At 43.3% G+C, this 26,522-nt stretch overlaps 3 protein-coding genes across 11 annotated transcripts in view; 1 reads left to right on the top strand and 2 right to left on the bottom strand.

The window, feature by feature from the left end:
• ptgfrnb (prostaglandin F2 receptor inhibitor b) overlaps positions 1–8,066 on the bottom strand; it is a 36,103-nt gene extending 28,037 nt beyond the window's left edge. Inside the window, exons 1-3 of one of the 2 annotated variants that reach the window (XM_056430789.1) lie at positions 4,332–8,066; positions 4,015–4,127; positions 3,272–3,530 (exon numbers count right to left, since the gene is read on the bottom strand). In XM_056430789.1, the coding sequence (XP_056286764.1) occupies positions 3,272–3,518 (247 nt within the window). In that variant the 5' untranslated portion in view covers positions 3,519–3,530; positions 4,015–4,127; positions 4,332–8,066. The remainder of the gene's footprint in view (positions 1–3,271; positions 3,531–4,014; positions 4,128–4,331) is intronic. The other variant, XM_056430788.1, reaches the window with a different exon arrangement.
• An 86-nt stretch (positions 8,067–8,152) lies between these two features.
• pln (phospholamban) lies at positions 8,153–26,404 on the top strand. Of its 7 annotated transcripts, none has more exons than XR_008833593.1 (4): positions 8,153–8,521; positions 11,596–11,722; positions 11,928–12,015; positions 15,156–15,233. XR_008833593.1 is itself a non-coding variant. In XM_056430793.1 (2 exons), exon 2 carries the CDS (start codon positions 25,377–25,379, stop codon positions 25,536–25,538), a length of 162 nt encoding a protein of 53 aa, XP_056286768.1. In that variant the 5' UTR covers positions 22,568–22,635; positions 25,202–25,376; the 3' UTR covers positions 25,539–26,404. The 7 variants fall into 7 exon arrangements, 1 of the variants encoding a protein (XP_056286768.1); XR_008833592.1 differs by lacking the exon at positions 15,156–15,233 and adding an exon at positions 12,284–12,373; XR_008833590.1 differs by lacking the exon at positions 15,156–15,233 and adding an exon at positions 12,156–12,251.
• Positions 11,294–15,642, bottom strand: LOC130204233 (T-cell surface antigen CD2-like). Of its 2 annotated transcripts, XM_056430791.1 has the most exons (9): positions 15,626–15,642; positions 15,175–15,260; positions 13,177–13,467; positions 12,978–13,057; positions 12,621–12,795; positions 12,388–12,450; positions 12,121–12,198; positions 11,764–11,981; positions 11,294–11,662 (listed from the first exon to the last, which is right to left on the bottom strand). In XM_056430791.1, exons 2-9 carry the CDS (start codon positions 15,251–15,253, stop codon positions 11,573–11,575), a joined length of 1,074 nt encoding a protein of 357 aa, XP_056286766.1. In that variant the 5' UTR covers positions 15,254–15,260; positions 15,626–15,642; the 3' UTR covers positions 11,294–11,572. The 2 variants fall into 2 exon arrangements, with proteins under 2 accessions (XP_056286766.1, XP_056286765.1); XM_056430790.1 differs by lacking the exon at positions 15,626–15,642 and having other exon boundaries at positions 15,175–15,406.
• Positions 26,405–26,522: the final 118 nt, after the last annotated feature.

Raw genomic sequence — 26,522 nt, 5'->3', positions numbered from 1 at the left:
CATATTCTGAGCAGAGCGCAAGAAGATCTTGTTTACTGCAATAATCTGTTTAAACCAATGTCCAGTATATTTTTTTTTTTAAAGCTTATTTTTTGGAGTCTGAAAGCCAGCGAAAAACAAAAGCAATGACTATGGCAGCATAATCAAAGTAAGCGATGCCTTCCCCTCTATTTTCCTGCCTTCTTTAATCTCCCGGCAGTTTGAGGTAGAGCGGGGGAAAACACAGTATGGATCCAGGAAATGAGCCCGAGTGGTACCTCTCATTATCAACAGACATGTCAACATGCAAGGACTTGAACATTAAACATGTAATAACTGTAAGAGTTAAATTCAACCATTAAAATGGAGATATTTATGAGGGTGGGGGTGGGTGGTGACTGAATCATAAATAATGATGATTCACTCTTACTTTAGATACAATACACGCATAATTAGGGTGAACTCGTGTCAAGGTCACTGTCTGAAGCAGAGTTAAATGGGCTCCTGATAATGCCGTCAATATGAACACACCCAGAGGACTTGCCCGCTCAGGCTACACGGTAAACGCTCCTTCACTCTTGTTTTGTTCTGGCAGTGAAAAGCGGAGTCACATTCCAGAGTCGGCGCAGGTCCTAACAGAGCAGATCTTTACCGACGCTTTGTTTCTTCCCTCGTTGTGAAGCATCGAGAAGGCTGACGAGTCACCGGCGTGAGGGTAAATTAACGAATTGGGGAGATCGTCGCCGCTGGATGTCCTGTGGGGGAGCGCGACTTTGCTTGCAAACGCATCCACAGCGTCTCACAACAGGGGAAGAGGAGGAATGTGCATTAGACGCTTTGACGGATGGCGGGGCGGCAGTGCAGCCACGGGGGGGTAATCATAAAGATGAGTGGCAGGCTGGCTGACACAATTGCCAGCTCCGTTTCAACTTCACACGACTGGGTTTTAGATTTTTTTGCATAGAAAAAACACAAAATGTCACCAAAAAAAAAAGGGAAATTCTGACAGAAGGAGGGTTCGCCCACATATGCTGTTTTTAGGCGTGATATCGAACGATAAATTGATTGGTAAAACACAAAAATCAACATTGTAAAGTAAGCGTGGCTCTCCTTCCAGCATGAAGTTTCATCCCGACGGACTTTACATAAATGGTGAATAATTATTGTCGAACGCCAATTCTGTTTGTGTTACAAACGAATCCAAGAAGCGGCAGATGGCTGAGAACGAGGAGTACAAAGCTGTGCATTATGGGAATTACATTCAAGCCATATTCACATCCGGTGGGAGGGATGGCATTTCCAGCAATCAGATTGTGAGAAAGGAAAAACCTGTTCATCTCAACATAAGATGGTAAACAAAACCAAAAATATATAAATAATCGATATCCAAGACGCCAGAAGGAGTGAGGTCTTCAGGCATTTGATTCAACTGCTCTTTAATGTCAGCCGGTGCTGGTCATGTTTCACACCGTTCAGAGATGAGACACAATAAATATAAATGGACGCTGACGGCTTAACAGCCGATTTAAACGACGGCTCTGTGCCCGTTGACGGCCGTTTCTGCCAATCACAGTTAAATACGGGGTGAAATCATCTTCCGCCATGAAGCGTGGCCAGGACTGGACGCCACTAACGCGTGTACTGGAATAGAGTCCACGGCGCTGCGGTGACGAGAGCGCCCGTGGCAGATAACGAAGGCAGAGCGAATAATCTGCGTTTTGCTCCATCAATTAAAATTAGCCTGAGAGGAGTTTTTCAAACCCTCAGCGACCTGTACTCCACTCGTTTCTTACATAACCAATCGGCCTCAGTGGGGCAGTGTGCGCATGTGTGTCTCGATTAGTGAGGACAGCAACACATCTGACTGTTCACGTACACACACACACTCTTCATACACCACAAAACAAACTACTCGCTCATCATACGCTTTACGCGACAGGAGTTGGCGTGTCGCGCATAGACAGGGATGCCGAGTTAATTCAGGTCTATATTTAACAAGGTGTCTGGGGAGCCGCGCCGGGAAGCAGCTGAACATGATGGTGCATTACGGAGCTAACTAACCTCTGAGGAACTTCAGCTCTCAAATGCAGCGAGGGTTGCACGGGGTAAAGCGCTGCCGAAACCCTTATTGTGTTTCTTTATGTTTTTTATGGATTACAATTGTGTGCCTGGGCTTTAACAGTCAAATCAACACGGTTGCCAAAATGTGTGTGTAATTACCGACTGGATAACAGAGAGAGAAAGAAAAACTCAATAAAATGCAAAGAAAAATGCTGAACATGGGGTTTTTTTTAACTCGCTCTCTGTTTTTGTGGCAGAAAAGACGAGCGTAATGCAACTAGAACATCGTTTCTGGACAGACTATATGTCTGAGTGGCACATAATATGGCAAATGGACCTTGAAACAGGGTGACCAATGAGTCGGAGGGCAGAAACCTGGAGGGTCTATTGCAGGAGAGCCGTAAGATGAATTTAGTTCATGCGATCTGAATAGAAATACATAAATCTTCTGTTTTTCACACGCAAACACATCATGTAAAGTAACTTAGTTACAACAGTGGGTTTCATGCGAGGCAGTTTCCTCATGCACGTTTACACCAATACATTATATATTGTGAGACAGCGCTGGAGGAGGAAGCGCTGCATCGGATTTTCCTCACATCAGTGAAGACGTCATGCGACGCGTTTGACTTTTAAATGGATGCCTTGTCCCGTTAGTTAAATGCTGGTACAGCAGGTTGTGTTTCGGGTGATAATATTATTATCTTTTCACGTTATGTATGCAGATGACTTTGTTCTACTCCCTCCCTGCGGTGACGGTGCTGAACATAATATCAGTTTTCAACTTATTGCAGACAGTCAGGTGGAATATCTTATGATCGTTATTAGTTCCGAGGTTGAAGAACACTTCTTCCAAGTAGCGCCAACTGTAACTAACATTTCCTCCCATTACAGACAGTTTAACAGCGCGGATTTTTTTTTTTACAGCTTTTCATTGTATTTATATTCTCCTCCCAGCCTTTGTGTTTCTCCCCGGCCCTCGTTTGACACGAGCCAAGTCCTCCCACCTGACATCTGCTCCCCCCCCACGAGAGTGTTGAGGTGCGCATGTTGTCTGTGTGGAAGCACAAATCACGAGCCAGTAATGGTCTTAAACCAGTGGGAGTGGCGAGGGAGGATATATACATGGTCAGTAGAGCATTAGTAAGGCCTGGGGGATCGCTGTTAAATGAACCATCATAGCCAGCTAACACATATACACACACACATACACACACACACTCCCTCATACCAGTGAGTTGGACGCGGGCCTCGTAGTTGCCACTGATGACGGAGTCGGTGCTCGGCGTTTGGCACAAGTAGAAACCGGCGTCCAGCGGCCTCACCTCCGCTATCTTCAGCTCCACCTCGTTGTCCTCGATGCGCGCCACATCGATGTCGCCGGACGCCACGCGCTTGCTGAGCGACTTGTGGGAGTAGCTGGCGTCGAAGGTGGAGATTATCTTTAATTGCTTGTCGTCCGCCGCCCTGGTCATCATCCACTCGAAATCCTGCCGGAGAGAGTGGGACAACGATCGTTTATTTTTTTTTGGTGATCCCGTCCCCAGTTTCCATTATCAACAAATATCATCATTCGCATTATCATTATTATCATTATTCTGGCGGTCCGATTTCTACCGACTCGCCAACATTCCAATCCTTTTGATGTTTAATACAACAGGTTTCGGGGATAGTATAACTATTTCATGATTTACTAGGAGCTCCCTCCGCATTCATTCAAACAGAATATTAAAACATGCCCTCGTCACGGCACAATTAAACTGCTCTCAAGTTGCAAGGAACTCTGGGATTGAGTGGTGCTTTGCATACTTTTGTTCTCTGCGTACAATTACACATACGGCAAAGTAACGTTCGCTCTGAACTAGAGTGCCCTGTTGTTTTAGGAAAATACAAAAGAGCCACAGTATTGGTATTGTTCTGCCTCTTGTGGACCTTTACACCTGTGACCCGAGAGCTCCCAGGCACCAGACTCACCTGCTCACGAGGTCCGCTGTATTCACTGACGTCACATCGGATGGAGACCGGCTGACCCTCCACCCGGACCAACGGACCGGGGGACACCTTCACCACCCGGGCCAAGGACCCACCTTCAGGGAGGGAGAGAAAACATTTATTAGAAACGCATGGAAATAACCGTCTTTAAGAAATGAATGCAACTAAACGGAGACTACAGGGATTATTTTAAGTATTATATGTATGCTCTATTAGAAGCGACCCTGATGACGAATGACTAAAAGGGACTTTCCGTATTAAAAGCAGAACAATTAGGGCTGCGCCTAGGGATTACTCACATTGACGATTAGTCCGTCCATTATTCACATTTTAGAAGCTGGAATCTGAGAACAGATTCATTGATTATCTAAATATTTGGCAGTTAGTGACTAACTAATTGATCAGCAGCTCCAAGTAAAACCAAAATCCTCACCGGCAAAAAATTCTGACCAAAACTCACACAGATTACTAATCTCACATGCCAAACAGCCGGCAGCACTCTCACAGGGCATGTTGAAACGTGTCTGGAGCTGAACGGTGCTGATGATGACTTTGCAAATATCTAATGTATTTCCGCACACTGTCGTGTTGTTTGACGAGAACGCCGACCGCCGGTTACGCCGACAGATTTCCTAAAAGCTGGAAACCGTTGAGACGAGTCAGTCGTGTTTGTCGGAGAATGTGGGTCGTTTGGCGACATTGGATCAAGCCAGCTGCTTTAACTTCCTTCTCTGCCATTAAAAAAAGTTAAACTCTCGACATTTCAGCTGAGCGAAGCATGTCGCAACACAGCAGTCTGACACTCTGCTTCCTGGTTGGTGGAATCTGGCTGCAGCCCCCCAAACACACACACACACACACACTTCTCCCATCCCGCCGTCTGCACTCAGATCAGCGTCACGCGCAGATGCTGCATGCAATAACGCCACAAGGATTATTCTAATTTTCTTGTCTCTTATAGGAAAGTGTTAATCACTGCAGAACGCAAATGTATTCCTTTAAAAATATGAAACTGGATCAGCCCTAGTTATAAAAAAAAAAGAAATAAAGTGCCTCATAAACAAGTCCTTTGCTTGTATGGTCCATCAATACTTGAGTCCATCAATACTTGAGTTGTTGGCAGTCGGTCTGTGTTATGGTGCGAGAGCCTGCGGAGTGAGCGTTTTTCGGCCTTTTTTCCCCTACTTTCGTTAGTAACAAGTCACGATGAAATACACAGAAGAAGAAAACAACGACTGTGTGTTTCGGTTTCTGTGATCCACATCTTGGTTATTGTAGCGGCAAAGAAAACAACCACCATGAATCATGCAACACTCGCCGGCGACATGACGTCAGACAAGTACGACAGCAAGGATTCCACCGCCGGGGTTGTTGCTGCACATCAAGCCAATTGTGAATAGTCAAGAAAAGCCAACATGGGGAGGTGCAGCAGCCCAAATACAGTCTGCATTAAGACAAACCTGCCGCTTCTCATCACAAAAAGACAAACATATACACGATACCTCTGTGTGTGGGGGTGATAGGGCGGTACATCACTAAAAATAGATTTAAAAAAGAGCTTTTTTCTTGGCCGGGTGCTGAGACTTGGGGTTTTCTAACTCACTTTCCAGCCTGCCCATCTCTCCTGGAAAGAATACTGCAGAGCCAGCGGAGCCTGAAGACACTCGTAAAGTTTGATAATAAAGTCAAGAATCTGGAGTTTCAGAGAAAAAAATTGCAGTGCAGGATTTTTACGTCACCGTGGCATGGAAGGGCACGTGTGGAGCGCACTGTCATTAGGTTTTGTGTTACTGATGAGAAGATCGACACCAGTAAATATGAAGCTACAGCCAGGGGGCACTTAGCTTAGCATAAAGACTGGAAACAGGGGGAAACAGCTCGCGTGGCTTGACTTACAGACATCTTGACCAATCAGTCAGCCTTGGTGCTTGTGTCTAGCTCTAGGTTGTGTCTTTTAAAGATTAACTTTAGGAACTTTTCAGCTTTTGCTACATGATCTCGAATAAATTACCCATATTTCCATTTCTGCCTCAATTTACAAAAACACACTGCTCTCCTCAACTAACTTCCCTTTATTTGTACAGCACTATGCTCTCTTAGCCCGACAGCCATAACATGTTTCTATTACATAACTGGCAAAATCGTCAAATGTATGATTTGGGCACGATAGAAGCAGACTGCATAATAAATCCCTAAAATGTAAAGCTTAATCGTAAGTGCGCTGGTATTTTCCCATCATCCGTCTCAAACCCCAAAACTGTACCGGCTCACATCGCTGTCCGCTGACAGGCGATCCACCAATGTCCATATGTCCACATCACAAACGATGGCAGCCGGTGCCTGAGGTCATAAATCAGGGCAGCAATACATGCAGTGAACGGAGTTCATATTAAGGGAAGTAATTTGTGCACTATGGCGACTTTACCATCTGCAGCGTCATGACACACACACCAACACACACACACACGTACAGTACAGAAACACACACCACAAGAGTGCTGGCGACATGTGATCATCTTACACTGCACTAATTTAAGCCGCGGCCCCTCACCCTCTCTCACTCTCTCTCACCCTCTCTCACCCTCTCTCACACACACAGGTTTGGCCAAGCCCTGGTTTGTCCCTGTGGTGGAAACCAGCCTCATGACTAAGCAGCCCTGGCACTGTGCTTCAAACCAGTCAGATAATTAGTCAGCCTGGTTTCACTCTGGTATGAATACAAGACAAATACTAGAAAAGCTAATCGTGATGGCCGGCACACAGTTTGAAATCCCAAACATGGCTAATGGTGACTAATGGGACCTTGCCAGAGCTGGTCACCCAATGTTGGAGAATAAATGGATGTACAGTTGAGTAATGAGAGGCTGAGCAGGACTGAGACTGATGGCAGGAAACATCTCGGGACTATTTCCTCTCCTTAATAGTGTGTCTTTAAGCATTATTTCCCACTGTGAGTGCTCTCCCACACACAGAGGCGTCACACACCGGCTGTTTCCCATTCGGGTAAAATAGGAAAAGGGAGGTAGCCTATTAATTTTTACCGTATCGGTAAATAATGTGTCACGTATCGAGATGAATTCAAAACATCAGCTGTATTCAAATTGTACATATATATATATATCAGTTTCAACCCAGTGATGAGGTGTAATCCAGGAGCCCCCTCAGGGAGACACTACCGAGCCAAACCCCGTTCAGGAACACGTCAATTAAACGTGTTTGCCTGACATCACCAGCGTGACGCCTCTAACAACGTCGGTTATTAATTTATGTCAATATCTAGAATTCAATCTCCAATTCGGCTTGGTCACACACAGCGAGCAACGCGTATTATTCACTTAAATGTGAACTTTAAAAAAAAAAACGTTTGCGTGTTGCAGCCGCGAACTTCTTCCACTTAAAATACGGAGTGAGCGAACAGCGGCTGGCAGCCGGAACCGGTCCACAAGAATGACATTTTATTCAAATTAAAGTGCCGCTTTACGGATATGACACACGCCGAATTTATTAATGGACGTCGAAGGAGATAAACATACCTCAAAGTATCTTTTTAAAGATTACGCGCGTGTGCCGACAGAGAAGTAAACCTTAAATTGACCATTTTCTAAAAGGGGGGTTGGTGCTTGGTTCTCCTCGCCGGAGAATGCCGACACGTATCTTGAGTTAATTATCTCAGAAATGTTTCTTACCGAGCATTAACACGCCGAAGACCAGTGTGACGAGCCGGTTATCCATTTTCATTCCTTCCTTTGGGGCTTTGTTTCTCTCCTTTATTTCCCTCCCCGTGTTCTTTGTCCTGCGTGGGGCGACACTAGTCCTCTCGCGCCGCTGTCGGTCAATCCAATAAAACTCTTCAGATGTGTGCAGTCAGTCGGCACCGCGCACCGGGCGGAGCCGCGACGAAAAACGCATGCACGCGACTGGCTGATCCGGGAGGAGAAGAAGAAGAAAAAAAGAAAAGCGGTGTCGAAATCCCGACGGGAGTGTTTTCACACTAATGACACTGGAGCCGGTTTAACGTGTGCACGAGGAGGAGGAGGAGGGCGAGATTGATAGCGAGGAGAGAAGGAGAGAGAGGGAGGGAGGGAGAGCGAGAGGGGCCGGAAGTTAGGTGTCGGGCTGGAGGAGGAGCGGGGAGGTCCCAGGTGGAGAGAGAGAGATTCCCATATCAATCCGTCTCAGGGTTTATGGTGCAGATATTCGTCTTTATTACACGTCAGTGTTGTGATGGATTCCTCCTTTAATAGACTTCAAATCCACTCATCTTGCTTATTGATCTATTTGTGGTAACCGTACTTCAACAATCCACATTTGACATTACTCCTGCAGGCTGGGTCTTCGACAAGGTTGACACATCCGGTCCAGCGGGGCGGTGGGGGCACCGAGCCACCGTGCAAGGCCGTGCACCACACAGCCAGAGGTCAAAGGTTAACTCTTCATGGGGGCATCTGCTGTGATACATTCGACTGTCCTATTTTTAAAAGGCGTGTGAGTGAGTAGGATTCAAGTGCATGTGGTCTCAACACTGGGGTCTGTTCCTCACACATCTGTTCAAACTGACACATACACACACTCACTCATTCACACACACACACACACACACAGTGTTATCTTACAGCCCTCCTATCAGTCATTAACCTGGTTGGAGATTCTTGGCACCGGATCTGGTTTTAATGGACTGACAGACGTTAATTTCAAACCGGCCGACACATGAAATATGACGCATTAGACCGAAACCTCTTTGTACAATCAAGTGTACAATCTGAACTGTAGCAGTAGTCTGAAAAATGAATTCAACATTAATTTAATCCACACAGACTTTAATTAAATCTTCACATAAATATAATAACGTGGATTTGAGGTTTGGGTGAAAGTTATTTTAGAGTTCAATCGGACAGATTTTTTCTCCTCACTTTATTTAAAACTGAACATTTTAGAAGTTGGATGAGAGTTGGCCATTCTGCAAAGTTTTCTGCATTTAAATGCCTTTAAAAAAATTAAAAAATTAACATTCTCATGAACATATATTTTTTATTTGCTGATTTGTCACAAAATTAAAGATTAAGAAAAACATCTCATTTATGCAACAACAAAAATACAGAAAGACTTTGAAAATCTTACACTGGAGTCTGGACCAAATAAATCTTTAATGCAAACGGATTTACTTAGGTGTCAAGGACGTGTGGACTATGACAAAGTTGGATAAAACACTTTAAACGCTATCAAAATGTCCTATTGGAAAAAACACGAACCTATACCGCCATCTGGCGGCCACAAATAAATAACATTGGCGGTTCAGATTTAAGAAATAGGTCTATATCATATGTTTTTGTATATATCTGGCTGACATCTTTGTATACATTCAGAACATATTAATTCAATATTTAAAGGTTTGAGGATGATCTTCTTGGACACGTGTTTTTGGATACCCCTTAAGTTTTTAATGGAGGTTTGGGGATTGGAGGATTGTTATAACTTGTAAAGGAACATATAATATCTAACTGAAGATATAAAAAGCCATACATATAGATGCACTGCATGAAAGCTGACGCGCTTGATCGGACTGAGACAACAGATCCCTGCTTGGACTCGAGTACATGAAGCTACAGCACCGCCTACTGGACACAACGAGGAAGTGCATACTTAAAACTTAAATTAAAAATCAGAAAATGTGGTTTTCTTTTGCATCCTTGGCATGCATGTTATGGTTATGGTTGATGTTTCTAAAGTTTACTCACATGGACAGTATCATTTATTATAATTCTAATTGTAAATAGATCTGCCAGCTGTGGTAAAGGCAACCAATAAAGAGTGGGATTATAAAAATAATGTTCTTATAAAAAAGCAAATCAACTCTGTGAACTGAAGATCTTAAAACTACTGCAGGATTATATGAAAACATAAATAAGGAAATACATTTGGCGAATAAGTAGCACAACACAGAAAAACATAGAAGTGGAATAAAATAAGATACTGATAGAGCTCACTAACATATTGTGCATACGTATTACAATACAGGTTGATCATGTTATTCTCTGGGCTTTGTATGTATGAACTCAGAATACATTGTCGCCGGGTTTTCTTTTGGCTGATGTGTTGAATAAATGGAATGAAAAGGTGTGAAAACAAGTCAGCAGCACAGTGTAGGTGTAAAGCAGCAGCAGCACAATGAGTAAGAAGTAAGCAGGCAATTAAATATGATTGGATTCAACAAATAAAATAAAGTTACAATCACTTACAGTAGCTGCAAACATGTCCTTGATGACACATATTGTAATTTTCTTTTGCCACAAAAAAGCTGTGGGTACAAAAAACCCTCCGGTATCACACACACACACACACATCACACAAACACCAGATAATCATCTTGCACTCGGCAGTAGCTCGGCACAAACAGCTAAAACACAAAAAACCACAACGACACTTTCAGCAAAAAGACACAGGATATGGGACAAACAAACACACACACACACACACACACACACACACACACACACACACACACACACACACACACACACACACACACACACACACACACACACACAGCGTCTGCCTCTGCCTGCATTGCTCTGAGCATTCACAGCCTGACAAACAGCAAGCCGCAGAGATGACGATTACGCAGTGTGAAATATTAACTTCCCCGCTAATAATTTACTGGAAAGCTTACATCATAATTTAAATTGTTTTTCCTCTGCCTGCAGTTTACATTTTATTTTTTTTACATTAAAAGAATATACTTTGATAATGCAAATGTTTTGGTATTGCTGTTCTAAAGATGAATATGATAATATATTTGTGTTCCTTGTACGTTCACTGCATATAAACCAATGAATACATTACATGTATCCACATTATGATTAACCTCATCATAGGTTAATGTCTGTCCTTAAATAAAGTGTTAATGATTATTTATTATATAGTTTGTCAGGTGAACAAAATGTGACTTGTTGGCAATAAAGTATCCCTTTTATTCACACAAATAAAAACAAAAATACATTATTTCTATGCAGTCTGGAAATAAAATCATGGAGGAATAAAACTACAACCTTGATGTGAGATGAGATGCTTACGAAATAAACAAAAGGGTTGATCAGATCTTAAGAGCTTTCTGGAACCTCATGATCTTCCCCAGCAGAGGGAATCCACGGAGAATGTAAAAAAAACTACAAAAAGTATTATTTTATCACCGCTAATTAATTTTTGTATTTGCAATAGTGAGATAGTGGTTTGATATCTTGGGAATTTAAAGACAATGTAATACTTAAAGTGGAATACATTTTTTTAAAAAAAGATATACAATATTATACAAATAGGCAGTACAAGACTTCTCATCATGTCATAATAAACAAAAATATGATGAAGATTCATAGTCAACTTTGACTTTTGAGATTATTAACCAATTAAAATAAACTGTTCATGTCGAAGGAATTCATCTAAAACATCAACATAGGATAAAAGAAGAAGAAATAAATCCCCCAATGAAGAAAAATAAGAAAAGCAGGTGCATTTACACTTTCATAACTCCAGCACTCACTCGCTGTCACACTCTTTGTATCTTGACAGCGTTCTTCCTGGGCTGAGGAAGAGGAGGCGGCTGCTCTTCGTCAATCTTACCGGGTGGTCCCTGGGCCTAAAGGGGGGAAGAGAGAAGAAGCAGAGCGTCAGATCGGACGCCACGTTGACCTTTCAGGTGAGGGCACTGGAACCCCCCCCTCCCACACACACACACACCTGTGCAGGTCTTCGGGGGCCGGGCTGAGCGTTGGCGTTGTCGTGGTCGGGGGCTCTGGGGCGCTGCTGGTCGCGGTGCTCTCTGGAGCGTTGCTGCCGAGGACCGGTGTGGCCAGCCGGCTGCTGCTGGGGATGCTGATGAAGATGAGGGTGTTCATATTTAGGATGACTCTGCTGCTGCTGGTCATTGGTCCACGCCAAACGAAGCTCCTCCTCTTCTGCGGCGCAGGAAAATAAACACACGACCCGACTGTAAGTTCTTCCATCTTTTTTTTGCATCCACACATCATATCAAATAATACACATCACGACAAATACGAATGAGTTATTCAAAGTGACGGTAAATTAAAACCTCACCCTTCAGTCGCGAGCGTTTCCTCCGCTTGGTGCAGATGCAGCAAACAATAACCACGACAATCAGCACCAGAACAACACCTGGCGGACAGATATCATCGGAAGTTACTGCGAGGAACCTTTAAGATGTTATGAAACAGCCTCAGTGTATTCCCCATGCCTCTAGGAGTGGAATTGGAGGTACAGACACACAGTTAAAAAGAAGAAGAAAAAAGGATGCACAGTCTGATAAAAGATGCCACCGCCATGCTTCAAGGAGAGCAGACGTACCTCCCCTTACGGCCACCAAAATCCAGGTATTAATTCCGAATATTTCGTCTGGGAACATGAACTCTAGAGAGGGAAAAAGGAGGAGGAGAAACACATTGAATGAGTTGTGATTCTGGCTTTTATTTCACTGGTTTGGCTCGACGGACGAATGGGCTGAAAGCGTCACGTAACTTCTCCAGAAGCGAAACGTTACGTCGTCATTGATGGACGAGCTCGTCCCACTGGAGACTCACTGTTGACAATGCAGGTCTGTGTCACGGGCGCGCTGGTCACGGAGCTGGCGAGGTTGGACACTTTGCAGCTGATGGGATCCGCTTTCACGAGATCCACTGATTTCATCAGAGTCTGACCTTTCTCCTTTTCCAGCACCTGGTTGTTCTGAAACCACGCAAACCGGAGATCCTTGGCCTGCAGGGGTACACGGGTCATCAATAAGTGGATCGGAATCAACAATTTCAACAATTGAAATTAGCTGACTTTGCGTTTCATGATAATAACTCAGCATCTGGATGTTCACAAGGTTCAGGGAATCGTGTTGGACGAGACTCCACCTCCTTTCTCAATAAAACACGTTGAACTTGAGTTCTCACCTCCGGTTGAACATGGCAGGTGAACGTGACCGCCGAGGGAGCGTTGCATGTAATGTTCACAGAGGGCCTCGGGGCTCCGTCTGAGTGGAGGAGAAACACACGTTGTCGTTTCCATGACAACAGATGCAGTGAGTTAAACCGAGGACCTGATGTCTCGCAAGACAACAATAATAAGAACTAATATTCACGAATGACCTACCCATTACACATAATTGCATGAGTTCAAAAGTCCCTTTCCTGTTTCCAATCACATCATGCACTTCGGGGATGTAACTCCCCGCGTTGCCCTGCTGCACGCCGGTCAGCTTCAGGGATCCATTTTCAGAAAGGCTCTCCTTTCTCCCTATCACAAAGGACTGCTTTTTCCAATACAAGATGGACGTGCCGTTGTGCCTCCATTTCAGGGTGTCCTGCTGGTCCAGCGCGGCGACCAGCGGCACCGTGAAGTTGGCGCCGGTCGCGGCGTACAAGTTGCATGCTTCCTTGGAACCTTTTGAGAGAGAGAGAGTCAGACGGCAGAGTCAGGACCTTTGAGATGTGGACCCACATCCATGGGTATGTATGTGATGCCACTGGCAACCATACAGCCCGCCACCTCCTGCCTCTCTGGCTTGTGTGTGTGTGTGTGTGTCGTTTTAGCATCCAAACGTCATCCCTTATGTGTTAAAGATGACGTTCTGGATACCTTCGGTGGAGGTTATCCTAAAGCAAACTACTGGTTATCTGAGTCCCCATGTGACGAGCAAGCGTGACAATAGTTCCCCGTTATAAAATAAAAAAAAGAGTTTCTTTGGAGCACACGTTTGAGTCGCTAGTCGAGAAAGGGTTAAGGTTTCCATTCCAGTGCCAATTAAAACTGTTCTCACACATTTCAGAAACAACACTGGTGACCTAGTTCACAACAGGCTTCATAAGTAGAGCATGTGTGCGTGAATTGACATTTTAACCATTTGTATCACCATGAATTCTCTCGAACGGACCAGCAAGCCATTTTAAAGGAGAGACGTGGACGTTTGACACATCACAACTTCATGTCATGCGTGTGCTGTTGCACACACACATATGTCAGATATATAAATGAGACCAAATGAAGGCCTTTATGCAGGCTTCCCTCATCATATGATGAGTCATTTCACTCCTATTCCTTTCCATCGAAACTCAGAGAAGTTCAATGATGCAATTCATAAGCAAGTGCGAAATCCACCCAGAGACATTCCTCTTCTCCTTCTTCGAGATAACTGACTGATCATCTTCACCGATTAATTTCAAGATATCACACACAGTTTAAAAGTCTGTAATGTCTTATTATCTTGGGAGAATGGGACCACCAGGGTCAGTGTTTATCATCAGGAGGTGGAGAGGATGATCAAGATAACACAAACGATCCCCGGATAATGAGCTCAGATAATACTCGATGACTCAACGAATCTGTTTCATAACCGAGGAACACTTGCAGGAAGCGACAGAGGAATACGTGCAGCAGGTTTGATTTGACGCAACCACGAAACAACCAAACATCAACGGTGACATTTAAGAAACGAGAGGCGGTCAAATCTGTTTGTCTCCAACACCTACACCTGCTTTTTAACCATCAGCATTAATCATGTGTCGAGTTGAACATTGACCAAATGTGTTTCCATTCACATGCAATGACAAAAACATAAATGACATGACGATAATACAATTTAGAGGATTGGTCCAGTGTTCCTGCATTTATGTTTTGTGTATTGTGTATTTTGCATTAATGGTCATCACAGTTTCTTTATATGTATTTTACTTTTGAGCTGTTATAATGTGTTTAGTTGAGCATATAGTAAATGCATTTTATTCAAATGCAATGATAAGTAATTGTTGGTGTTTATATTACAATAGCTTTGAGGAAATATTAAAGTAATTTTAATAAATGTAAATGTCTGAAATAAGTGTAAATGTTTGTTATTTTTGTTAGATTTGTATGAACTAAACAGCCAGGAATAAAAACATGCTAAACACCCTAATTCAACATAGAAGTAAAATATTTGAACGTGATTAAAATTTAAAAAACTACTTTTGTTTTAAAAAATCGTCTGAAAATAAATGTTAAGAGTCAGAACAGTGACAGGAAGTGGGTTTGGACTCCGATACTAAAGAAGATCTGATTGAAAATCCTTAAAATCTTCACAATCTCCCCGGCTGAAGGATCAATATGTCGCCGTACCTGCGGAGGAGACGGCGGAGCAGCAGAGCAGGAGCAGAGAGATGGTGGAGACAGGAGCCATCTTCATCCTCATCCTCATCCTCGTTCTCATCACACACAACAGAAAGACCAAGAGCCGCTTTTCATTATCAAGGCGACTTCCCGTCAGAGCAGCTACCTTTATATGTGTGTGTGTGTGTGTGTGTTTATGGTTTCTAAAGGAAGTGATCCAATTGGCCCGATCTACTTTCATTGTCTAAGACGAAAGAGAGCAAAGATAATTTCATATTCAAAGGGCTTTACTGCTTCAGTAACTATAAATATAAAAATGGTTAAAGATCATCATAGACAAACCACGACTTGTTTATGTGACTTGTGTTTGAGAGTCTACAGCGTGTACATTGGCATCCGTTGGAAACCACTTCCTCTTGTGTCGTAAACATTGTAAAGAGGCTGCATTTGGTTTTCTCACCATTTCCCGTCTTTCCGTTTCTTGTTGTTTCTGAAAAGCTTTAGAAAAAAAGTATTTAGTCCTTCAGAATTAAGGATTAAAACTTCTCTGATAAATTCCTTCATTAACAACACAACTAAAGACAGAGCGCTAATCAATCTGTAATATTAAAGGTATATCTGAGTGCACAAAGACGGACTTGAGAAATAAAAGACAATAAACTGTGAACTCCTCTTCGGTCTGGCTCACACACGCAGGACAAAGAAGTCACAGAGGCTATAATGTGAATCAGTAAATGTAATTTATAATGTTTCACATCCTCCTGCAGCTTAATTCTTCTTTTGATTTTCAATTCCGACCTTGAGCTTGTTCCGTCTCGACCTGTGTGTGTGTGTGTGTGTGTGTGTGTGTTTATCTGTGTTTATGAGCTCGTCTCTCTGCACAGAAATCTGTGGTTTTACCAATGAATTCCCTTCTTTTATTCTGCAACACGCGGTGGATTTTAATCTTGAATCTTTTCAAATCCGTCACATGTCTGGTACGATTTGTGGCTCTCATTTTTTGGTTTTGTTACAATTACAGCTATTAAATATGTCTTGTTAATCCATCTCAGCACTCCACCCTGAAGGAAATCCCAATTTAAAGTGTCTCCGCCTCGCCTCCTCCGCTCATATCTCCCACAGGCTGGGCTAGGCCTGGAGGTCGGAGGTCGAGGAGGCAGAAAGTCAAAAAAATCGTCGACCCCGGTTATTAAAAATGTCATCACGGTTTTGTGCGATTCAAGATATGCACATTGAACCGGATTACAACCCTTTGACCTTTGACTCTATTCACGTGACGTGCATTCAGCAGAGCAACCCGACACCCACACAACAGCCTCACTCCTTAACTTGTCCACAGGGTGGCGCCATCACACTACAGCGTGCAGCTCTTGATGACGCAACAGACACCAGGATATGTACTGTTGCATGAAATATCAGTTAAAATGTCCAAATGCAAACATGTAACAGCTGCATGAACTAAAGTACAATTATGTTAATGAGTTTTTGTATTATTTAGTATTATATAATGACATATTTGGACACAACTATTGTTGCTATGTTATAGTTTCGACATTACAGATGGAAACAGACCTTTAATAGCAATCATAAATCAATGACGAAGGTGGATCTGTTTCTCACTGCATGTGTGTATTTACAATACCCGTTAACCACAATGGATTGTGGGATTTCCAGTCCTGTCGTTGGCACCACGTGGGATTTCTTTTGTTTATATTTCTCGCGTATATTAAAACATTAAATATTCAAAAAGGTCCAAGAAGTGACCAAAATACTCCAGATACCCTGAACACTGTCTTCACACTCCTCTGCATCCACACATGTGGAACCAATACAGGAACATGACTTCACCTCATTCCAATAAAGTTAAGAGATCAAGACATATTCCTGTTATTTCCCATATTATAGAAATATCATCACGGTTCTATTTTTTGCAAACTCTACTTCTTAAAAATCTGCTTTATTCGACAACATATTTACTCATTATTATTACAAAACTGCTTCTATGAGCTCGGCAGACTGGGCTGTGCAACTTTTTCATTGTTATTCCTGACATCTGCGCTTCCTATGAACAGATATTAAAAGGGCGGCGCAGGTAGACCTGAGTCCAGATCTGATGCTGGAAGCGGGGACATGCGGACTGCTGGAGTCCCTGTGAGGGACTCCGATGACCCTCTTCTGTTAAATGGGTCTTTATAAATAGAGCCGCTATGTTTCCACTGCTCTCATCCAACATGCATCAAAGATACCGCGGCATCCAATCGTAGCCTCGACAACCAATCACTGCTCTTCTTCTTCTTTTTCATCATCACATCATCATCGCATCACACTCAATAACTGGGGCCGATTGCATGTATTTAATTTAGCCTGCGTCCAAACAAAGTGTCGCGATGAGCAGAGGGGTAACTTCAAATATAATATATTGATTTTCATTTCAGAAAGAAGAGGATTATTTTGAGAGACGTGAAGAAGACACGTAACAAGCCTCCTGCAGCCAGAACGAGGCTGAGCAGCAGTGTTTCTCTCTGTTGCACCAGTGGGAGCCCAACGTCTCACAATAAATAATTACACGATTAGAGGGAACACATCGCGATAGTATTCGCTGTCTGTCTACAACTTTCCTTTTTCTTAAATCAAAAGGCAGAGTCAAAGCCACCAAATTATACCAAACACACTTTCTTAAATGTGCTGGGTCAGTCCCCATGCAAAAAAAACCATCTCCGTGTCAGTGAATTACATAAGACCTCAGTAGCTGTTGTTGACCTCCATGCGGCTGCATCCTAATTACACTGAAAGCTTTTCTCCAGGACTCCCAACAGAACCCAGTTCCCCACAGCCGGTTCCCTCCTCCGTGAATCTTTTAAAGCCTCCATGCGATGACACAATATTGATGACACCACGGAAAGAATGCAGACTGTGCGCTAATGAGGCCCGGCGAAAAGAACATTTAGTGATGCGTTCAGTCGCCGGCGTCTACCACGTACCTCCTGTCAGCCTCTCTGAGCGACACAGCAGGACATTTCGTCCATACCTTATAGATTATTGCTGGTTTGTTTGTTCCAAGTCACTCACGCCAATGTGACTCTTGTCTTTCATCTGTGACTCTAGAGGACGCGAGGAGACAGTATGGCTGACGGAGAGCTAATATTAGGAGTGTTCATAAACAGGCCCGTCACACAGTATCCTGACGCATCAGAGCCGATCTCTACTAAACCAAACATTGATGCGTCGTCGCTCTCTGATAGGCGCCAGTCATGGACGGATTAAGAAACCACGGGCCCCTGGGCCTGGACGTGTCAAGGGCCCCCCCCCCAAAAAAAATAAAAAAGTGTGTGTGTGTTGGGGGTGGGGGTGCTTAGACAGAGCTCTAATGCTATTGTTTTGCACTTGCTTTTTGGATTTCTCCCTACAGAGTTGAAGGGCCCATATTGCATGGAGTACTCAGCCCCTCTAAAGTCCTATAGATAAACTGAGGGGATAAACACTCACTTGAAAGGTATCATGATGGTTTCTTTCTTGTGGCATCTTCAAAGTGAATGTTTAGGCTATTCTTTAGTTTTTCAGTAGGACTTTTGGGGCCCTGTTACTGACATGAATGACTTAAGCCTAGCATATACCGGCTACGGCGCATCGTGTCATATCATCATATTCATATCAATACAATGTTAATAACAGCGACGTCACGCCCGTTCGTTAATCCATCCCTGGCGCCAGTAGATTTCTATTTCCAGAGGAATGACAAGTGTGTCCAAAGATCCCATAGTGCACTGGATTTATGTTATTTTTAGAGTGTCCAGAGGGTCTGTGTTTGAGTGATTGTCTCGGGGGATCGTCGACTCTACGCCGATCATGTGCTGCGGATTTGGGAGGTTTTTATTTCGAGACGCCCCCGGGCTGCGTTTTGTTTTTTGGGGCTTTATTGAAGAAGTTATGAACACACATGCCTGGATTAGAGTAACAAAAGGAGCCTGCTGTGCTTATACGTGCAGATATTGTGGTACATAAGTGGGACGGGTTGGCAGTCATTTGAGATTCAGCATCAGGTGTGTTGGACTTAAAATGACACGAGGAGGCAAACGGTTGTGGATTTGTGGGGATTCATAATGGGTGGGATGGGTGCGTTTGATTTATGTTAGTGGGACAGGCGATGCGTGCTGGCTTTGGGGTAAATTTCAGGAGATGTTAAAGGTGGATGCCTCAGGGTGTGCAGCATTTTATTGATATTAGATCAGAATGGCTCTGTATTTAAAAGAAAAGTGTTTATTTAGGTGTTGTTTTATATCTGGGGAGACTTCCTTTGGTTTCTTTTGATCCCCGAGGAGGAAGCTCTTCCTCGCTTCCTGGGTATAACGGGGAAATGAGAGTGGATGAAAAATCACGTCTCAAATTTTCCAGAACTCGTAGAATATGAAGCCAATTTCAGATCAATACTTTTGGCTGAAAAACTGGTTTTAAAGTCACTATGAGGACCCACATGTAAGGCCAACCCCATCAAGCTGAAAAATAATCGACCAGATGTCGAGAGTCTTCAAAAAAAAGAGAAATATTAGATTTCCTCCACACACAGAAGCCTGAGAGTCTGATTTATAATCTGTGACCTAATTATAAATTATGAAGCTAAAACCGGAGCTCCGTGTGTCATTCCGAGATTTAAAAAGGTATAAACTGCAGTTGTTTCTTCCTCATATTTATCCCCTGGGACGGGAGAGGCTCTAAACCGTCTGTAATGTTTAATAACACCGGCCCTCCGCCTCCTTCAGGAACCCGAGTCTCCGAATTAGATTTCTCCAAATTGAATCTTTGCGAAATCCAATTCGTAAACACTCTAATGTCATTAAAGGGAGTTTCAGAGGAGAAATGTTTCAAAAGCCCATATCAGATGAACCCTGCTTTCAGACGGAGGCCTCATGGGGGAAAAGCTAGTTGAGGGCTCCTCCACATAGCTGGCTATATCTGGAGAACAGAGGGGGGGGAGAGAGAGAAAGGGAAGGAGAGAGAGAGAGAAAGGGAAGGAGAGAATGTGTGTGAAGCTGCCAACAACACCAGTAAGTCCTCCAGAGTAAACACAGCTGATGGGGTAAACCCGCCATCCACCCCTCCTCACCCCTAAAGTGCCCTTTCTCTCTCTCTCTCCTCTCTCTCATTGTCTATCTCTTTTGTAATATCCGACAATTACATCAACAAAACGACAAAGAGGTATTTTAAAAGCACGATGAGTGCCGGCGTTATCGGCCTTCATGCTCAGTTTCAGTGGGAGGATGAAAGGAGAGGAGGGCGGATTTGGACAGAGGCCTCCGTCAGTGAACACATCCTCAACGCGTCCCTCCGCCCGCACCTCAGACGCTCCCGCTGTGTTTACCAAACGCTCCCGGTGAGTTGTTTAGTTTCCACGTCGTGTCGATGCAGCGTCATATTCACACAGCTTTTGTCTGTGGATCACAAGTTTCAAGAGGACCTCTCTCTCTGGGGTCTCTCCATGTAAGGCTGCAGAGCTCAACTGCTCCTGGGGGGGGGTTGGGGGAAAAAAGAAAGAAAACATTGTGGCAAAAATGTGTCTGGAACCAAAAAACGCTGTTTGTTTGTGCAGATAGAAATGTCTCATCGAGATTGTCACAGTCCGCCAGATAGATGTCACGCAGCGGAGCGATAGTAACAACAATGTGTCGGAAGATCGCACATTGTTCCACGCTTTATCGTCCCCAGAGAGAGGCCTCTAGCGGGGCTAATAGGCATACACAGAAGGCCAAAATCTGACCTTACAGATGACCTTTCAAATAGTCGTTTTGTTCAAGCAGAGCAGTTCTCCATACGACATGTCATTACATTCAAGTTGATTCATCTGGGACGATACATATTTCCTTTGTAATCAAATTTTGGGGTCTGTGGACCAAAACAAAGTCGTGGAAAGCACCAACGTCGAGACTTTAAACGCACGTTAAGATGCTTTCCCTCCAAAATAATGTAAACAAACATAACCACCGGCTCCATTTGATTTGGGAATAGCTAAGGTAGAATAACTTTATCAAGGTACTGATACAGAACTTGTAAACACTGTAATCACCTCCAGAGGGATGAGGCCTGAGCAACTGTAGCTGGCGTTATGTTCATGGCGTTTCATTTTCCTTATTCTCCTGCTAACAATTCATAAACTGTGTCCTTGAATCCCACTTCAACTGTTTGTGAAATACAAAAATACAATTAAAGGTCTCGTCTCTTTTGATTTGGTCCAAACACCCAGAATGAGCAGTTTCACCCAAAACATCATGCGTTAACCTACATTCATAATGATATTTAGTCGCTATATCACAAGTCGTACTTCCAATATGACTGATGGCAGGTTGAATTCATCTTAAATCTTAAAAAAAGAAGCTTCTGGGCTCTTGAATTCTGGAAAACAAGCAGGCGAATCTATTATTTAATTATTTATTCTCCAACGGCGGCAAAAATCCAAAGATTTCTGGATGTTGCAACATGGATTTGTTTTTGTTTTTTAATTTTAATAAACAAGGCTAATTTGGGAAATTATTTTGTCACCGCCGCTTCAACAATACCGGGATCCCAGGAGTATCAATTCCCAGACTCTTTGGTCACGGCCAAACTGTATATTTAGAGGCGCCATCAGCTGCTCGGGGAGCGTATCAACTGCCTATCAGGAGAATGAAGCTGGAATCCCAACGTGACGAATCCTCCGTCACGATGCTCAGCAACAGGAGGTGGAGAGGGCACGAGGACATTTATTTATTTGTTCTTTCTAGTTGGTCACGATGCATCAGCACTATTGTCTACATTTCCATCTGACAGTTTGTATTAGAATATGTTATAGATAGCATTAATTTGTAAAAAAATAAAAAAACAGTAATATAGTTTTCATATTTGAATATGTCGTGATGACTGTAGGTTGCTCTATTTATCATGCCAACGTGTCCAGTGGCATCTATGCTGATGAAATATGCCTCCATGCAAAGGTCCTGGGCTTTTTGGTAAATGATGTCGACATTTTAAAGAAACAACAACATGAAACTTTTTTTTTTAAATTGAGGAACGCTGAATCTGGAGTGAAGTAGTTTCTGCAAAGCTCGGCTCTAATCCTACGAGCTCCATTATAATGCCCCAAACAATCTGTTTAATACAGACAATAATGTGTGAATGAAATGTGAACAGATTCAAAGTGTTGTGATTATTTGACATTATTTAAAATGCATTCAGACATTTTATGGATCCTTGTTTTTTTTACTTTTAGATTTTAGGATATTAAATGGGAATTCTTGAACAAAAGTGAACAGTGGTGCAGCACGTATAACTCACTAGACATGGTATCCCCACTCTCCTAAAATCGTTTCTAGGATGTCCTGCCTCTCTCTCTCTCTCTCTCCCTCCCTCCCTCTCTCCCTCGTTGTGTTTACAGCCTTGCAGAGCGCTGCATATCTGACATTTCTCTCTCAAACTCCAACCAGCTCCGTTCCCATCCGAGAGGTAAGATCCAGCATCCTCTACAGAAACAGCTGCTTTAAAAAAAAAAAAAAATCTAATTTCTCAACAGTCGATGTGAAAGATACTGATGACCGCACGGGATGTTTAAGGGGAAATAACGATGAGGATTAAATCGGGACCAGACGAGTCATTAGGAAGCATCAAGTGTTGTTATTCCAGTGGATTCAACGACCCTGACCACTCGGAGCACGTTTACGTGAGAGACGTCATTGATCTTATGTGAGGGTCGTGGTCGGCTGTATTACGTTAAGATACACTGGGAAACTGTATGAAAAACGTAATTGTTCACATACAGCTGTGACTAGAAGGTCAGGGGGTGGTAAACACTCATCTCCATGTTGTACATGAAAAGCACATGAGTGTTTTAGAGCGCAGAGGAGCATCAAGTTCACGGTTTAACTTCACAAAATCAATCGGGTCTGGTACGACAGCTCACGGGTCTTAACGCTCTCCATTAAGATTGATCAAACGACAAACGGGCTTCAGTGGGAGCTCAACTGAGTGCGTTGACCTTGATGCGTTTGGACTTTTCCATCACGGCTACAAATTCACTCTCCTCTATTCCACCGTGGCCTCTCTTGAAAGTAAATAGACCACGTTATAAATAATTAAACGTTTTTGTTTTTTTAAAGCAAAGGAAACCAAAATAAAGCAAGCGGCTGGTGTTGCCCAGTAAGTTCAATACAAATCAATAACCAAGCGGACAGATTATTATTGTTATTATTAAACCTAAAGACATTTGATTTATTAGCAGACGGGTGAGCGTGCCTCACTTCATGGTGAGCATGCATCTGTCTAACCTACTTTTTACTCCTTGATCATTTTTCTCAGATGCTGTGCCACAAGTTGCAATATCTATCTATATATATATATATACTGCCGCTATTTTGTCAACAGAAATGTGTTGATTTCGAGGAATTGGTATAAGTGACCAAAAAAGAAAATCACCATTATTATTAGATTGTGGAGCTGCAGAGGAAAGCCTGGGTCTATTTCCTTTTGTGGAAACGAGGATTACTTGCGCGATAAAGAGCGACAGCCCATCTTCTCGCTGGAAAAAAAGAGTGACAGTCGGCACTCATATTCAAGACAAGAGGATAACGTGGAGCACCAGTCACTCACACGATGTCAGTCTGCAGAGGCCCACACACACGAGACCGTTCCCAATCCAAGGTCGACGTGTCAAAGGTCAAAGAGCTGGCAGGACAAACGAAAGCTCCACTCATGACCCGACGTGTTGACTGATTCAGGGATTACTGGTCCAGGTCCAGTATGAGCTGCTGTTACTGGGAGGTTGGCGACTGTTAAGCCACCAAAGCTGAAGTTCCTCTAATGGCCACAAGGCGGTGGCAACAAGAAGTGACATCTTTCATTTTACATGAAGTAATTTCATCGTAAAATATTGAATAGACCATCTTTTACGTCAGTGTCTTCGGTTGCTTTTTGATATTTGGATATTTGAGCGCTTACAAGAACGATTTGAATTTACTTAGCAGAATTAATTTGACAAGAGAAAACAGGGATTGGTGGCCTTCTTTCGTGAAGCTTTACTTATTTATTACAGTTTGCCAAAGCTTGTTTTATTCTTCCACCTGGACCCTGAATGTTTCACCTGTTGTTACTTTAGTCCATCCAGCTTCATACGTTAAATTAAAACTAGACTAAAGCCTCTGAATGCAGGTCACTGAAGCGGAGGCAAAGCCGACAGTGTGTGTGTGTGTGTGTGTGTGAAGGTGCTAACATGTCAAGTGATAAGCAGTGACTCGGAAGCAGATTACAGGTGGAAGAAACTAAAGTGAAAAGATAAAAATAGAAGTGTTGATTTGTCTGTGAAGAAGCCACCGATTGGCTCAAAGTATTCCTGTCATCTGGGACCGGTCCAACACTGCAGCCACGTAAACAAGCATGCGAGTGCGTTTAATGGTACAGGGAAAGAATACATGAATCCAAAACGGCCACTTTGTTTCCGACCTCCGCACACAGAGTATATATATATATATATATATTTCAAAGCTCCAGGAATCCAAAGCAGGCCGCACGTCGTTCTCCGCTTCTGTATTGCAACGAAACAAAGCCGGCAGGAATTATAATCTCGTAAAAAATAGCCCAACACTCGACGGGTCACCTTGTCGCGGTGACCTTGATCTCAGGAAAGGCCACACCTCTGATGACAGACACGAGGAGTGTTTTCATGCTCGCGTTGCCTTTTTGACTTTTATTCATAACTGAAGTAACTTTGAGGTCCAGTTAGAGACACCCAGACTCAGTGGCATGGCCAGGATCTTTAGCCGAACAACTTAGTCAGCAAATAACTCTTTAATACTTTAACCTCATTGTGGATTTTAGAGGGTTTTAAAATCTCTTTGAGTCCGACTCAAGACCTCGGAGCTGCTCCCTTATCTTCACACACCGTGTGCTGCGATACAGAAAAGGTCACAGAAGAGTTCAATCAGCACACACCACCCAGTCGGGGGCTTCATATATAGGGAGGCGCAAACAGGGATGTATGTCTTTCACCTTTTTTCTTACTTTTCTGTTTGTCCAGCAGCAGGGAGAAGACCAGAGAAGAAGGCCTCCGTGTGTGTGGCGTCACTGCAGGACTGAACCGTGTCAGGCCGGGCTGCCTCTAGACACCTGACCTCGAGCCACCCGGCCCAACACAGGCCCAGCAGCCCCTCCTCTCTCGACCCAGCCCATCAACACCTGTCCGGTCCGGCGTCGCCATGGAGCGCGTCCAGCACATGACCAAGTCGGCCATCCGCCGGGCGTCCATGATCGAGGTGAACCCGCAGGCCAAGAAGAACCTGCAGGAGCTCTTCATCAACTTCACCCTCATCCTCATCTGCCTGCTGCTCATCTACATCATCGTCCTGCTGAGCAGCTGAGAGGCGGGCGGGCGGTCGGGCTGAGATATGGCCGTTGTTTATTTGTTCATAGAGGTCCTATTTCTAATGAAGCAATAATAACATCCGAGTATATCAGCCCAACCACGTCTGACGCCGGCTCAACACAATAATGGTCAAAATAAACAATAAGAATAATAAGAATAGGTGCAATGTGCAAAATACTGAAATATTTATATATCTATAAATTTCATTTCCCATGAGCACAGCCGCTTCATCACCGCCACCAGCAGCAAGATAAACATGCTGGAAATTATTTGTTTTCATGAGTATTTTGTTGTTGTTGCTTAACATACATAAATAAAACCCTTGCTGTAGTATTTAGAAATGGTTCTAAGTACTGAAAGCCTGTAAAGTATGTGAAGTACACACAGTATCTTGAGGAAGTGTACCTGCAGGTGTCCGATGGGCATATTGATGTATGTGTATTGTGAATTATGTGTTCATTTATTAACACATAACTCACAATATAAATATATCAATATATGGACTTTGTTTAGGCTTGTGAGATGAATGCACATCTGTTATGAAGTGTGAAAGTAGAGAGCCTCTCATTTAGACCTGGCTCTTCATCAGTAGTGAGGAAGACTTTCCGTTGCATGGTGTGATTGAACTTAATGTGTTCTAGGTACGTTCATTACAACACGTGCCCACAGTTGTGCCAGCGATATTTACAATATACCTTCATTGTATTAGCCACAGCTGGTAATGTAGATAATGTCACCGATAATTTGGAATTCAGGAATTATCGAGATAAAAGTGTGGTTGTGTTCTTCTGTAAGTTTGGATTTTTAAACTATGGAACAAAGACATTGTATGTTCATTAAATTAAAGTGGTTCTTCTACTGCACGAGTGTTTTATTCACTGCGAATCGTCAGCTTATGAGACTCATTAGGTCATTATATATGAATAAAAGGTATCTTAAAAATGCTAACAAATCTTAATACCAGTACCATTGCACAAAT

The sequence above is a fragment of the Pseudoliparis swirei genome, chromosome 14 (genome assembly GCF_029220125.1).
Source record: "Pseudoliparis swirei isolate HS2019 ecotype Mariana Trench chromosome 14, NWPU_hadal_v1, whole genome shotgun sequence".
Classification (NCBI taxonomy): Eukaryota; Metazoa; Chordata; class Actinopteri; order Perciformes; family Liparidae; genus Pseudoliparis; species Pseudoliparis swirei.
Note: the sequence above shows the minus strand (reverse complement) of the source record. Positions and strands in the feature narration are given on the sequence as shown.

Excerpts from the sequence above, each read along its gene's own strand:
- LOC130204233 (XM_056430790.1), bottom strand. The coding sequence starts at position 15,406 with ATGAAAGTAGATCGGGCCAATTGGATCACTTCCTTTAGAAACCATAAA. Across the intron at positions 13,468-15,174 it reads CTCCGCCGTCTCCTCCGCAG|GTTCCAAGGAAGCATGCAAC; the intron begins GTACGGCGACAT and ends CTCTCTCAAAAG. Across the intron at positions 11,663-11,763 it reads GCCCCCGAAGACCTGCACAG|GCCCAGGGACCACCCGGTAA; the intron begins GTGTGTGTGTGT and ends TCCCCCCTTTAG.
- pln (XM_056430793.1), top strand. The coding sequence starts at position 25,377 with ATGGAGCGCGTCCAGCACATGACCAAGTCGGCCATCCGCCGGGCGTCC.